We start from the raw sequence: 13,375 nt of genomic DNA, 5'->3' as shown, positions 1-13,375 counted from the left end.
CAACACACTGAGAATAATTTCATACTCACAAAACTGCCCTCCGGATTGTTCCCTGCATCTACCCCCTGACCTCACCATCCACCAGGGAGGTGAGCCTTACCCTGGGCGGAGTGCCAAGTTCTTAGCTTGGCCCTTAGAATCTCCAAAGAAAATCAGGCTGCAGGGAGGGAAGCCAGCAGGGGGAGGCAGCATTCCTGGTGCCCAGCTTGGTCTAGGAGGCATTGAAATTCCAAGGCCGAAGTCCCGAGACAAAGATCATAATGAGACAGGAAGGTGGCATAGGAAGGAGCCATTTGCATGACAATAATTGAGCCAAGAATAGAAAGCTAGAGGGATACAAGGGTGAGGCTGGCAGCTGAGCTGGGCTAAACTTCAGGAATCAGACTACCCTGTTCTGCTCTGCAGGGGAGGTGGGGGCTGGGCACTATGCCAGGCTTTGCTAGGAGGGAGGAGTGGAGGGAAGGACACAGCTCAGGGGATTGTGGGAGTGTTGGCCAGGCTGGACTTTGCCCTACTCCTCCCCCTTCAGCCCAGAGCCTACTTTTGTTTGGTTTCTCCTTTGTGTGTGAGCTTTGTGGCTGTAAGGCTGAGTGGGCATCATGGCTGCTCAGAAAGTTCTCTGTGATGCCATTGTGATAGGGGCAGGCATCCAGGGCTGCTTCACGGCATACCACCTGGCCAAACACAAGAAGAAGGTCATCCTGCTGGAGCAGGTACTGTGTCTCCTCCACACTCCTGACTTTAGGGACTGTCCTTCTCTCCTCTTCCAGAGAGAAGTTTCCAGAGCCAGCACACTTTGAGCCTTTTTTACCCAAAGGATACAAAAATACAGATTTGAAGAGATACATGCATTCTGGTGTTTATAGCAGCATTATCAACAGTAGCCAAACTATGGAAAGAGCCCAAGTGTCCATTGACTGATGAATGGATAAAGAAGGGGATGCCTCGGTGGCTTAGTTGGTTAAGTGTCTGTTTTTGGCTAGGTCATAATCCCCTGGGATCAAGCCCCACATTGGGCTCCCTGCTCAGTGGGAAGCCTGCTTCTCCCTCTCCCTCTGCCTGCAGCTCCCCCTGCTTGTGCTCTCTTGCTCTCGCTCTCTCTCTCTGTCAAATAAGTAAATAAAATCTTTAAAAAAAAAAAAGGGTAGAGAAGATGTGGTGTATATATACAATGGAATATTACTCAGTCATTAGAAAAAATGAAATCTTGCCATTGACAATAATGGGGATGGAGCTAGAGTGTATTATGCTAAGTGTGATAAATCAGTCAGTGAAGGATAAATACCATGTAATTTCACTCATATGTGGAATTTAAGAAACAAAACAGAAGAATATATGGGAAAGGGCTAAAAAGATGGAGTCAAACCCTAAGAGACTCTTAAAGATAGAGAACAAACAGAGTTGATGGAGGGAGGTGAGTGGGGGATGGGCTAAATGGGGGATGGGGATTGAGGGCACTTGTGATGAGCACTGGGTATTGTATGTGATGACTCACTAAGTTCTCCTTCTGAAACTAATGTTACACTATATGCCAACTAGTGACTTGAACTTGAATTTAAATAAAAATTTGAAAAAAAATGAAGGGGGCTAGATGGGAATGATCTCAAAGGTGCTTTCTAATTATGCTTCTCTATGAGACTATGAGTTAAGTGGGCTGGGCTTGCAGCAAGATGACCAAAGACTAACTAACAAAGGGACTTTGGGGTGTGAGGTAATGTTGCCAAACAGGAAGCAGAGTTCTTTTTTTTTTTTTTTTTTTAAGATTTTCTTTATTTATTCATGAGAGACACACACAGAGAGAGAGGCAGAAACAAAGGGAGAAGGAGAAGCAGGCTCCATGCAGGGAGCCTGATGTGGGACTCGATCCCAGGACCCCAGGATCACACCCTGGGCCTAAGGCAGGTGCTAACCCACTGAGCCACCCAGGCGTCCCAGGAAGCAGAGTTAGTACTCCTAAAGAACTTCTATGCTGGTAGTCAAATCAGTAACTTGACCATAAAGGGAGAACTATGAAAATATTTGAAGAGGAAATGCTCCTGATTGACAACACATGCTGAGCAATTTCCTAAGGGGTGGAAGAGACAGCACAAGGGGTAACAGCTTCAGTTGTCTCTCTTGTTTTCTGTTTCCAGTTTTTTCTACCACACTCCCGAGGAAGCTCGCATGGGCAGAGCCGGATAATCCGAAGGGCATACCTTGAAGACTTTTATACCCAGATGATGGATGAGTGCTACCAGATATGGGGCCAGCTGGAGCACGAGGCTGAAACTCAATTACACAGGTTGACGGATGGGGGAATTCCTTGAATTCTGGGGCCCAGTGCCTGGAGGTGCTTTGAGTATGTGAGGGTACAGTGCCGTGAACATGTGAAATGCCGTGGAGGGACACAGGGCCTAGGGAAGTGCCAGACACATAGGAGCATTCTGCTCCCTGTTAGGATTGCCCCATAGGTCAGCTGGCTCCTGTCACACTGAGTTCTAGGACTGGGTTCAGAGCACATGTCCAAGGCCAGCAGAGGGTATATTGTGAAGACTGCTGAAAAGACACTGGGAGCTGATACCCAGAGCTGGTTCTTTATGTTCATACTAATATCATAACTTTTCACACTGGGTCCTCTCCCCCAGGAGCCACCCCTATAAATCCATTCATTCTCTCTGAATGCCTCTTCCTATAGGTCTCCTCTTTAGGCCTTATTGCTCACTGGGGATCTCTGCTGCCCCCATGGCTCTCTAACCTTTAAAGCTCCTCTGTACCCCTTCACCTCCATTGACCTTTCAAACAGTCATGGGGAAGAAGGCAGACAAGCCATGGTGCATAGAGAACTTTAATCACCCACCACACATCCCTTCCCACCTTCTCTGTGGCTCTTAACTGAACTCTCTACAAAACCACGACTCTATCCTACAGGGTGGCAGTTATTTTAATGGCCGAGAACCAAGAGGTTACTGTTCTGTTGCAAAAACACCATTAACTTAAGAACAAAGTGAAATCCATTATGCAAATACAGCTAGGACAGCTAATTACAGATTTATTCCAGAGGTAGCTAATGCACACAGCACCCAAATAAAGGAGCATGTCTTGCTGAGGGGTGGCCTGGCAAAGGGACCCCTCTCTGTCAGCCATCTGTGAATACTGCTGAGTATCTGGTACTAAGAGAAGTGCTGAGGCCTTGGAGGGCACACTTCCTCCCAGCAGATAAGGAGGTAACTAAGAGATGTTAGGAGAGTGTCTGGAATCTTTCAGAAAGGACGTGATTCTGAGACAGGCTTGAACTTGACTTTGTGTCTACCTCTTACTGGCTGTATAACACTGGAAAAGTTTTTGTACCTCTCTGTGTCTCATTTTTTCCTCACAGGACTTTGTGGGGGATTAAAGGAGACTTTTTTTTTTTTAAAGAGAGGAAGAGGGACAGAAAGACAGAGAATCTTAAACAGACTCCATGCCCAGTGTGGAGCCTGATGTGGGATTCAATCTCATGGCCCTGACCTGAGCTGAAATCAAGAGTCAGATGCTTAACCGACTGAGCCACCCTGGGTGCCCCTTAAATGAGACTCTCATGAAGTACTTGGTATAGTACATAGCATCTTTGGATAAGTGGCAGTTCCTTCTACCCATTTTGGGTCAGCTGTATCCTATCTCGGCTGCATAGGGAAGAAGAAGGCCAAGAGGAGACAGGTGGGAGGTAGCAGCCATGGACATCAAGGAGAATGGCTGCTGGAGCAAGGGAAAGGAACCCTTGGATAGGAGATTCTCATAATCTCACAGTCCTCATGGCAGGAGGATAGGAATTTGGAAAGGCCTTGGGACCAGGCAGGCCTGGCTCTACATGTCAGCTCTGACACATTTAGCTGTGTGGTCTGGAGCAAGCTGTTTAACCTCTGGGAGACTCAGTTTTCTTACCTATAAAGTAGGGCTATTTCAGGGGTCTGTTGTGAGGATGAGTATGTGAAGGGTTTGGAGTGGTGGTACCTGACAAGTCCATCATCATCACTATCATCACCATCATCATGTTATTTAGTGCTCATGATAAGAAACTTAGGCTGTTTTAAAAGTACCCAATATATGCTAAAGCATTGAATCCACCCCACAACCTTATGAGAGGGTTGCTGAGTAGTCAGGCTCTTAACCTATTAGTGCAGATTGCGAGATCACTACACTCTTAGTCTAGAATAGGGCTTGGTGAACTTTTTCCAGAATTGGCCACATAGTATTTTAGACTTTGCAGGCCATATGGTCTCTGTTGTAACTATTCAACTCTGCCAATTACTCAACTCTGCCATTGTAGTGTGAAAGCAGCCACAGATGATATGTAAATAAATGAGCGTGGCTGTATGCCAATAAAACTTTATTCATGGATGCTGACATTTCATGCACTTTTCACGTCCTGAAATATTCTTTTGTTCTTTATCAACTATTTAAAAATGTAAAAATCATCTTGGCTTGTATGACAGACAAAAATAGGTGGTAGATCTGATCTGATTCTTGGGTCATAGTTTGCTGGCCCCCGGCTTAGAAGATACCACAGAGTGGTGACCTTGTCCATCCCCTCTGTCCAAACAAATTTATGCCTAAATCATCTCGGGTCGAAAGACTGCTAATATATATATATTTAAAGACAGGAAGATATCATAGTCCATCTTAAAAGACCATTCTGAGGGCAGCCTGGTGGCTCAGTGGTTTAGCGCCGCCTTCAGCCCAGGATGTGATCCTGGAGACCCGGGATCGAGTCTCACGACAGGCTCCCTGCCTGGAGCCTGCTTCTCTTCTCCCTCTGCCTATGTCTCTGCCTCTCTCTCTCAATCTGTGTCTCTCATGAATAAATAAATAAATAATTTTAAAAATAAAGAAAATAAATTAAAAAAATAAAAGACCATTCCGACACTTTAATCCCCACTTATGAAAAATGAATAGTGGAGTGAATGTGCTTTGGAAAGCCTTTCAAGTTCTACAGAGTGCTAGGTGTTGCCATTATTATTATTATTAATTATTATTATTATTATTATCATAATCATTACCAAGTTCTTTCTTGTGGCTAATCTGATTCACTCGAGCACACTATTTGATTCTTTTACTTAGGGATACAGAATAGATACTTCCCATTGCCATTCTTTTTGCTTTGGCTCTTAATTCTGATTTTCTACGTGCGTTATCATCTTTGTGGTTCTCATTCTCCTAGGTTCTTCTGGGAGAACCAGTGCAACGTCATCATGTAACTGATAGATCCGAATGTATGTACTTAATGCTATTCGATGGTGATAAAAAAACAACAAAAAAACAACAACCAAACAAACATCTTCAGGAGTTGGTAGTGAAGGTGGTTGTCCAATTCTTTTCCTCCTGTTCCGCTTCTTCCTGTGACAGTGGCATACTAAACATGGGTGGGCTCCGGATATTTGCATACATTCTGGGTACAGACAATGACACGTGTCAGATCACAAGGTCTGAATCTTTTGTGATGCATACAGCTGGGATGCTGATACCACCAGCAAATCCCAGCTCTGTGGCTCACCTCTTGCTTGCCGCCCCCCTTCTCCCTTTGAGTCCTAATATCTAGCTCCTGACCCAGGCTGCCCCTGCTTAGCTGACAATATCAGACAAGATCACAGCCGTAGGCAGTACAGCTGCTGGCAGAACCTGGTGGCCCCCTCTGCAGCTGCTGCTTCCTGTGTCTCTGTGAAATGTCTGGCTTGTCAGCCACATCCCCTCCCTGGAGCAGTCTTTGTTAACCAATTCCACCTCGGCCCACTGAGCGGAAGATAAAAGCCAAGAGCTCCTCCAAAACCAACAAAGACAGCAACCATGGCTGAGTCCCTTCCCCAAGGTGCTCCACTGGCACTTTTCACCCTGGGAAGGGAAAGAGGGAGCCCGGGCTGGCAGGTGGCTGACCAAGGAGGGCTATCTGTCCCTCCTAGTTCCTCCCTGCTCCATTGGGCCGGTGGCCTCCTGTCCTGCTTTAGTAACAGATGGAAGGCCCCGATCACCAGCTCCTTACATCAGGTCTGAGGCTTTAGTTGGCTAGAGGAGTCAACAAGGCCCTCAGGAGGATTCTTGGATTACCTCTTCCCGGTGCTGGAGCCAACTCTGGTTGGGGGGAAGTCACAGTTCCTACCCCATGCTCTGCACTCAGCTGGTCGTATGCTGGGAGCTGGGAGCTGGGAGCTGGGAGCCACACTTTCCAGGGTCCCCTGACAATCCAGCCTCACTTTAAGATGCTTTCTTTCTAGGCCAGCCCTGAGCCGGCATTTCCTGGACATTTTTTTTTTCTCCCTTGCGATGGCCTTGTCTCTTCTCATTCCTCTCCTCTCCAAACTTTGTCACTAGGGTCTGAGCAGGAAAAGAGCAGAGGGAGGCCCAGAGCACAGGGGTGAGAAATTGATGCAGAACGAGTGGTCTGTTTATTGGGATCTAGGAAAAGCCATTAAGAAAATAAGCACTTAAATGATTTTCAATCTGCCCATGGAAGTCATCTATCTTCATCCTGGGTGGAAAAGGCCCATTCTCTGATCCCGGTTTTGACTGACTGATTTCCAATTCTGTAAGCATTTCCCACAGGAGCCTCTCACCTATCTCCCATAATGACAGACCTTTGCATTTGCAGGCAGTGTTTTACATTTATTTCCGATTTGCTCATAATGGTCAAAAATCTCTCTCCAATCGGAGGCATTTCTCCAGCAGTGCACGGTTTCCCTCAGGCCAAATAGCTCAGCTGTGATCCACGGAAAATGAGAATTTCCCAAACGCATCTTCGGACGAGGGGAGGGTCCACCATCACAAATTCAGATGGAAAATTTCCCACTGTTAGATCAATATCTGGGCTAAGAAATAAATGCCACAGGGGCAGAGAGCTGGAGCAAAATGATTACAATTGGCACAATTACATTCACCGGCAGAATCAGCTCACTGATTGCTCCTAGGGATGGGAGCTCCCGCTTCATCCACCACAGGATGGCTTGGGAATTAGAATATCACTCAGCATTTCATAATTTGACAGATTTGCCTGTTGTCTTGGCATGGGTTTTGTTTTCCCCATACAGTACATTCCTGTAAGAGGAGTTCTTACCTCAAGGAAGGAAGGAAGGAAGGAAGAAAGGGTGGAAAGGAAGTAGCTAAATCTCAGGGTGTATGGGACACTGCGGTTGGGATACAGCAGGCAGGGGTTAGAAAATGCTGCTCTGCAATTGCTGAGCCAGGGGTCTGACATAACCACTGAGGTGAGAGGTAAGCCAGGTCTTTCCCAGAATTGTACCCAGCCCACATCGGCAAACGAGGGCTCTAGGACATATACTTGCATGACTTTTTAATTATCCTCTTGACCAAGAAGTCTATTGGGCAAGTTTTCATTACCTGCGAACCAAACGAAGCCCTTTTTGGGGCCATGGGAAAGGGGCCCTGCTGGCTAATGGGGATGCTACAGCATCCTTCCTCTGCTAAGCTTTGAGGAGGCGGAGGCGCTCATCCTCGCTCACCAGTGCTGAATGCTGGGTAGGCGGGGGCCATGGCGAATGGATTGGGCACGCTTCGCGGCTCTGTGTACTGACACCGGCCCTGGGGCCTGCTGTGTCCCTACCCCCTCCCAATCTTCTCTTTAATCCCCCCAACCAGATAATGTGGGATTTGGAAGCATGTAATATCCATGAGACTCCATTATAGGCTATTACGAGCTTTATACACAGTACCTGGGGGATGTACCAGGCTGGTGCTGGTCACTGCAGCTGCTGAAAGGGAGAGGGACTGTAGCAGTGGTCCCAGGGCCAAAGTGACCCTTCCATTGTTTAGATCCGTTCCCATCAAAAGGGAGCTCTGATGTCTTGTGACAGAGAGACGGAAAGTATTAAAGAGAAACAACTTTTACTCCCCTGGAGAGTAAGAAGCATAAAGGGAAGTATAGGGAGAAATAGAACCACAGAATCACTGAATTAATTGCCGGAACCCCAAGAAACCATCTAATGGTGTTTCTGTGTGAGGGTGCTCTCAGCATTTGGGTGGGATTTTCTGGAGCATTGCAGGTTCAGCATCCCCGGGCCCTGCCCACTAAACACGAGAGGGGCAACCCCCAGGTATTGTGACAACTAAAAAAAAAAAAATGGCCCATGCCATGTCCATAAGCCCTGGGGTCGGGGCGATACCACCCTGGTGTGGCACCACCAATATATTGTCCAGCAGGCTTGCATTACAGAGAAATCTGGGGTCTGGAGTGGTGTGCAACCAGGGCAAGGTCACAAAGGGTCTGCCAGGACTGGACCCAGAGCCAGGTCTCCCCATTTAGGATCCTTTCCATAAAATGGGCAGCCTCTGAGGAGGAACCAGAGAAATGCACAGCAAGGGACAAAACATTATATGTGAAGAAAAGGAACAAAGGAAAAGAAACAGCAGGACCATAGAGTAGCGGGGGAGAGGATAAAGAATGGAGATCAGGATAGTGAAGGGGTCAGGGGATGGAGGAAGAGGAAGAGACACTTACCACTTTCTAGGTGTGGCATTAAGAGGATTTCTGATAACTGCCCTCAAGGCGGGGATGGATCCCAAGAGGATAGAGGGACAAGTAAACCAATAGTGAGAGCCAAGGGCAGACTTAGGAATGGGCTGGCAGCCAGCTTAGTAATACTGAGTGTGACCCTGATGACAGTACTGAGATGACTTTACAGTTTTTTTTAACCTTTTTTTTTTTTTTTTTTAAGATTTATTTATTTATCTGAGACAGAGAGAACGCATGTGGGCATTGGAGCCCCAGCTGGGCTCGATCAGGACCCATGAGATCATGACCTGGCCTAAACCAACAGTTAGACACCCAACCGACTGAGCCATCCAGGCACCCTAATTTTTTTTTTTTTAAATCTTTTTAAGTAGGCTCTATGCCCACCCAGTGTGGGGCTTGAACTCATGACCCTGAGATCAAGAGTCACATGCTCTACTGACTCAGCCAGTCAGACGCCCCTGACTTGATCAGTTTTTTTTTTTAAGATTTTATTTATTTATTCATGAGAGACACGGAGAGAGAGAGAGAGAGACAGAGATACAGGCAGAAGGAGAAGCAGGCTCCATGCAGGGAGCCCGATGCGGGACTTGATCCAGGGTCTCCAGGATCACACCCTGGGCTGCAGGGGGCGCTAAACCGCTGCACCACCGGGGCTGCCCTTGATCAGTTTTTTGAACATGAGGCTGGGACCCTCCTTCCCTCCTTGATGGGACCTTTGCTGAAGAATGAGAGAGAATGGCCCAGGGCCCTGACTCATACCATCATCCATGTGCCTTTCTTTTCTTTCTTTCTTTTTCTTTTTTTACAGGCAGACTGGGCTACTGATGCTGGGAATGAAGGAGAATTCAGAATTAAAAACAATCCAGGCTACTTTGTCTAGACACAGGGTGGAACATCAGTATCTCTCAGCTGAGGAACTGAAGCAACATTTCCCCAATGTTCAGTTGGCCAGGGGAGAAGTGGGGCTCTTGGAAAAGTCTGGAGGAGTTCTCTATGCAGACAGGGCCCTCAGAGCCCTCCAGGTAGTATGCATAGCCCTTGGGGATAATGCAGTTCCTGTTGTGGTTCCAGTATGCCGTCCCCAGCCTCCCTGGCTGGAAGGGAGCCATTGCCCTGCTGGCTTTATTCTTGATCTCGTTGATATGGGACGGGAGGTCTGGAGTCTGTGCTCTCTTTTCTGCCCTAAGTGAAAGACTCTGTTCACCAGGGTGAACCGTATAGCTATATAACTAATTTGCTCTTCCCTGCCATTGCCCTTCCAGGATGCAATTCGACGTCTTGGAGGCCAAGTCCATGATGGAGAGAAGGTGATGGAGATAAAGCCAGGGCTACCAGTCATGGTGAAAAGTACCTCCAGGAGCTACCAAGCCAAGAGCTTGATCATCACAGTAGGTCCCTGGACCAACCGGCTCCTCCGTCCCCTGGGGATCGAGCTGCCTCTCCAGGTCAGGCGGGCTGAAAGCCTCAGAGTTGATGTTTAAGAGAAGAAACCTGGGAGTCAGATGGACTTGAGTTTGAGTCTCAGATCTGTCACTTGCTAGTGGACGAACTTGGGCAAATGAGTTCACTTCATGAGCCTCAGTTTTATAACATGTAAAATGGGGACAGGGCTGTTGGAGTATTAAATTATATAATAAACATAAAGCCCTCAGGAACTGGCTTGGCCGGTAGTAATGCCTCACATCTGAGGCCTTATTAACTGCTGAAAGAGAGAGAGAGAGAGAGAGAGAGAGAGAGAGAGAAGTAGGCCTGGGTGCAGTATGGGAGACTAAGACAGAGGGAAGAGACAGAGATGCAGAAATTTTTATGCCTCGTATAAAAATAGAACAGATCGATGACGAGAGAATTGGGTGAAACAAGGATGGACAAGTTAAGGGGGGGATCCAGGCTTGTATTTAAGAGCTACAGGACCTCTGGAGAGGCTGTTCTTGCTGTCTGTAGTTTCCTGGCTTTCCCCCTTCATCTCTCACTTCTCTTTCTCCTTTAAGACTCTGCGGACCAATGTGTGTTACTGGCCAGAGAAAGTTCCTGGAAGCTATGGCATGTCCCAGGCCTTTCCCTGCTTCCTGGGCCTGGACCTCAGCCTGACTCCCCACCACATCTATGGGCTGCCTTCCGGAGAGTATCCTGGGTTGATGAAGGTGAACAGAAAGGCCTAGAGAGGGTTGGTAGGGCACCCCGCCCTTGCAGATTTGGGGCAGTGCTCTAACTTCCCTTTCAACAGATTCCCCAGATCCCCCCAGGGAGCAGTAGGAGCAGGAGAATACTTCTCTATTCACCATTTGCAATGCATGACCCCCAGCTGTCCCAAGCCCCCCTCCCCAAAGGGAGCCCTTTGCAAACATGGGGCTGGTGGGGGGAGGAACAGCTAAGGCAACCTCATGTGGCAGCAAACAGCATCTGTCAGGGCCAGGGAGAGGTTGTGATGATGGATGGGGGCACTCTGCGTCTGAGCCTGCCCCCTGGGCTGGGTGGGTGTGCAGGAGGGCCGGCCTCGAAGCTCACACTGCTCTGATTGGGAGCTAGGTCTGCTATCACCACGGCAACAATGCAGATCCTGAGGAGCGGGACTGCCCGGAAGCCTTCTCAGACATCCAAGACGTCCAGATCCTGAGCCGCTTCATCAGAGATCACTTACCCGACCTAGAGCCCAAGCCTGCCATTCTGGAGCACTGCCTGTACACGGTAAGGGTGTGGGCAGCCGGGCCAGGCCTGGCCCTCTCGTAGCCCCAGAGAACAGGGGAAGGACACAGAGAGACCTTGCACTGCTCCAGCTGGCCTCTCTTTGACCCCTGACCTGGTATGTGACTTGAAACAAATGAGCTTATTCCTGTGGGCTGGTCCACCTCTACTGGAGAGGGCCCCGTTGGAGGTTATTCATATTCCTTTTCATTAGCAAACTAGGTTTCTGCCTGGCAGCCCCTCACTATGTTTCCCAGAAGAGCTCTAAAAGATTTTTTGGCAAGATGTTCTCGTTGAACAGGCCTTAGGGACAAAGAGATGAGACAGATGTCACCAGGGCCTGAGGCATCTTGGCTAAAGTCAGTTTACACGCATTAACTGAGCACCTACTGTGTTCATAGCGTTGTATGAGAAGAGAGGGCAGATGGACAAATGAGAAAGACTGTCGTACCCGGAGGGGGCGCTGGCATGCAGAAAGCATTCCTGTGCCCCATTCCCATTCTTTCTGGAAAGCAATCCAGCCTAGTCCCCTCCCATTGGAGCCTGCAGTTCTTCCTCCTTCTGTTCTCAAAAGACGCAAGTGTGATTGTTTCTTTCTAGAACACCCCCGATGGGCACTGCATTCTTGATCGACACCCAAAGTATGACAACATTGTCATTGGTGCTGGATTCTCTGGTGAGCCTGAGGAGGGAAAGATGTGCCTTAAAGCCGACCTTTCTCAGTGCCAGGCAAAATGGTGTTTCTAGGCTCGCAGCTGGCCAGAGCTTAGACTTGAGTGTATGAAGGGGCTGGGCAGGCAAATAGAGAAGAAGTACTCTGGTGGGAGACAACCTCCAGCTTTGGGATGTTAGCTCTATTTGGGGACAGGGTAGTGGACATTCAGGGACCCCAGCTGCTTTCCCTGAGAATCCTTGACAGCCTGCTTTCCTTTCCCCAGGACATGGATTCAAGCTCGCCCCTGTTGTGGGCAAGATCCTGTGTGAATTAAGTATGAAATTAACCCCATCCTATGACCTGACGCCTTTTCGAATGAGCCGCTTCCCTGGCCTGGGCAAAGCCCACCTTTGACCCCTGGCCAGCAGCTTCCCTTGTGCATATGTATAGGAGCTGGGAATAAAGCCCTCTGGCTATTAAATGTCATCCTGTTCTCCTGCCTCTCTGGAGTCCCCAGTCAATACCAGATGATTGAATCAACTTTCTTTTCCCTGGCCAGCTCCCCAGTCCCACTATGTTTTTGCTTCCAGAAGGTCAACCAGATATTCTAAATCACCAAGTAGCAAGGACCTTTGAGATGGATGTCTCAATAAGGAAGATGCATAAGGATTGGCTCAGGGGATCCAAGCAGTTGTTAAAAAATTCTCTTTGCTGAGACATTTCATAAACTTGGGGTGGATTTGACTAGAGCTGCCTAGGGGAGGGTAAACAAGATGATTTGTAGATCACGACTTACAGGAACTTGGAGTTCCTTTTCCTAAAACATGAGCCATCCTCCATCACAGACTCCCATAAAATCTGGCTCACCTTGGTGCACAAAAAGTGTTTGTTGAAAAAAATGTGTTGAGCAAGCAAAGAAATGAATAGCTGCATTGCATTAGAGTCTGTGGTGGGCTTTATTCTCCATGTGACCTTATTTCTTCATGACTTTGTCTAAATCAGCGCCACAGAGCCCATGACCCCAGGAATCCTTGGGGTCTTTATCCCCTCAATGCCCTGCACCCTCTTTCCCTGGATTCTTTGTCTGGTTCTTGGCCTCCCTTTGGCTCTGTAAGGACGCTTAGTTCTCCCCAGTCTCTCATTAGGGTGTATTGTCAGGTCCTTATGAAGATGGAGCTGTTATACCAGAAAGGAAGAGAGAGACACACTCGCTTAGAAACCCTGTTCAATGTTTGAATGTTAAATGTGCCATTTTATTATCATTAGGATTGCTCCCACTTAATGAAACGGCATTAGCACCAAGTCGGCTGGCCTCCTTGCACTAATTGCTTTGGAAGGAAACAGGCTTATAACTACCCCAGGGCGGGTGAAGGGGTGAGGGGTGTAAACAGGGACTCAAGCAGGGCTGATTGTGCTCTGCTGAAATCCCAGCCGGAGCATCTCCAGACCAGGCCAGTTTGACCTGAGAACTCCTGCTCCTGGGGGAGAAAAATTGGGACTAACTGGGGTGAAAATGTTAGAAGGAAGTGCTGAACAGAAACAGGAAATGGAGATAAGAATAA

At 48.1% G+C, this 13,375-nt stretch overlaps 1 protein-coding gene across 3 annotated transcripts; it reads left to right on the top strand.

Moving 5' to 3' along the window:
- Nucleotides 1-537: 537 nt before the first annotated feature.
- On the top strand, nt 538-12,299 carry PIPOX (pipecolic acid and sarcosine oxidase). Of its 3 annotated transcripts, none has more exons than XM_041725076.1 (8): nt 539-713; nt 2,133-2,281; nt 9,285-9,498; nt 9,739-9,864; nt 10,465-10,617; nt 11,003-11,161; nt 11,759-11,834; nt 12,097-12,299. In XM_041725076.1, exons 1-8 carry the CDS (start codon nt 600-602, stop codon nt 12,225-12,227), a joined length of 1,122 nt encoding a protein of 373 aa, XP_041581010.1. In that variant the 5' UTR covers nt 539-599; the 3' UTR covers nt 12,228-12,299. The 3 variants fall into 3 exon arrangements, with proteins under 3 accessions (XP_041581012.1, XP_041581010.1, XP_041581009.1); XM_041725075.1 differs by having other exon boundaries at nt 9,739-9,921; XM_041725078.1 differs by lacking the exon at nt 11,759-11,834 and having other exon boundaries at nt 538-713; nt 9,739-9,921.
- The last annotated feature ends 1,076 nt before the right edge of the window (nt 12,300-13,375 follow it).

Source organism: Vulpes lagopus, chromosome 12 (genome assembly GCF_018345385.1).
Source record: "Vulpes lagopus strain Blue_001 chromosome 12, ASM1834538v1, whole genome shotgun sequence".
Classification (NCBI taxonomy): domain Eukaryota; kingdom Metazoa; phylum Chordata; class Mammalia; order Carnivora; family Canidae; genus Vulpes; species Vulpes lagopus.
The sequence above is the reverse complement of the archived record's forward strand: the minus strand, read 5'-3'. Positions and strand labels throughout refer to the sequence as shown.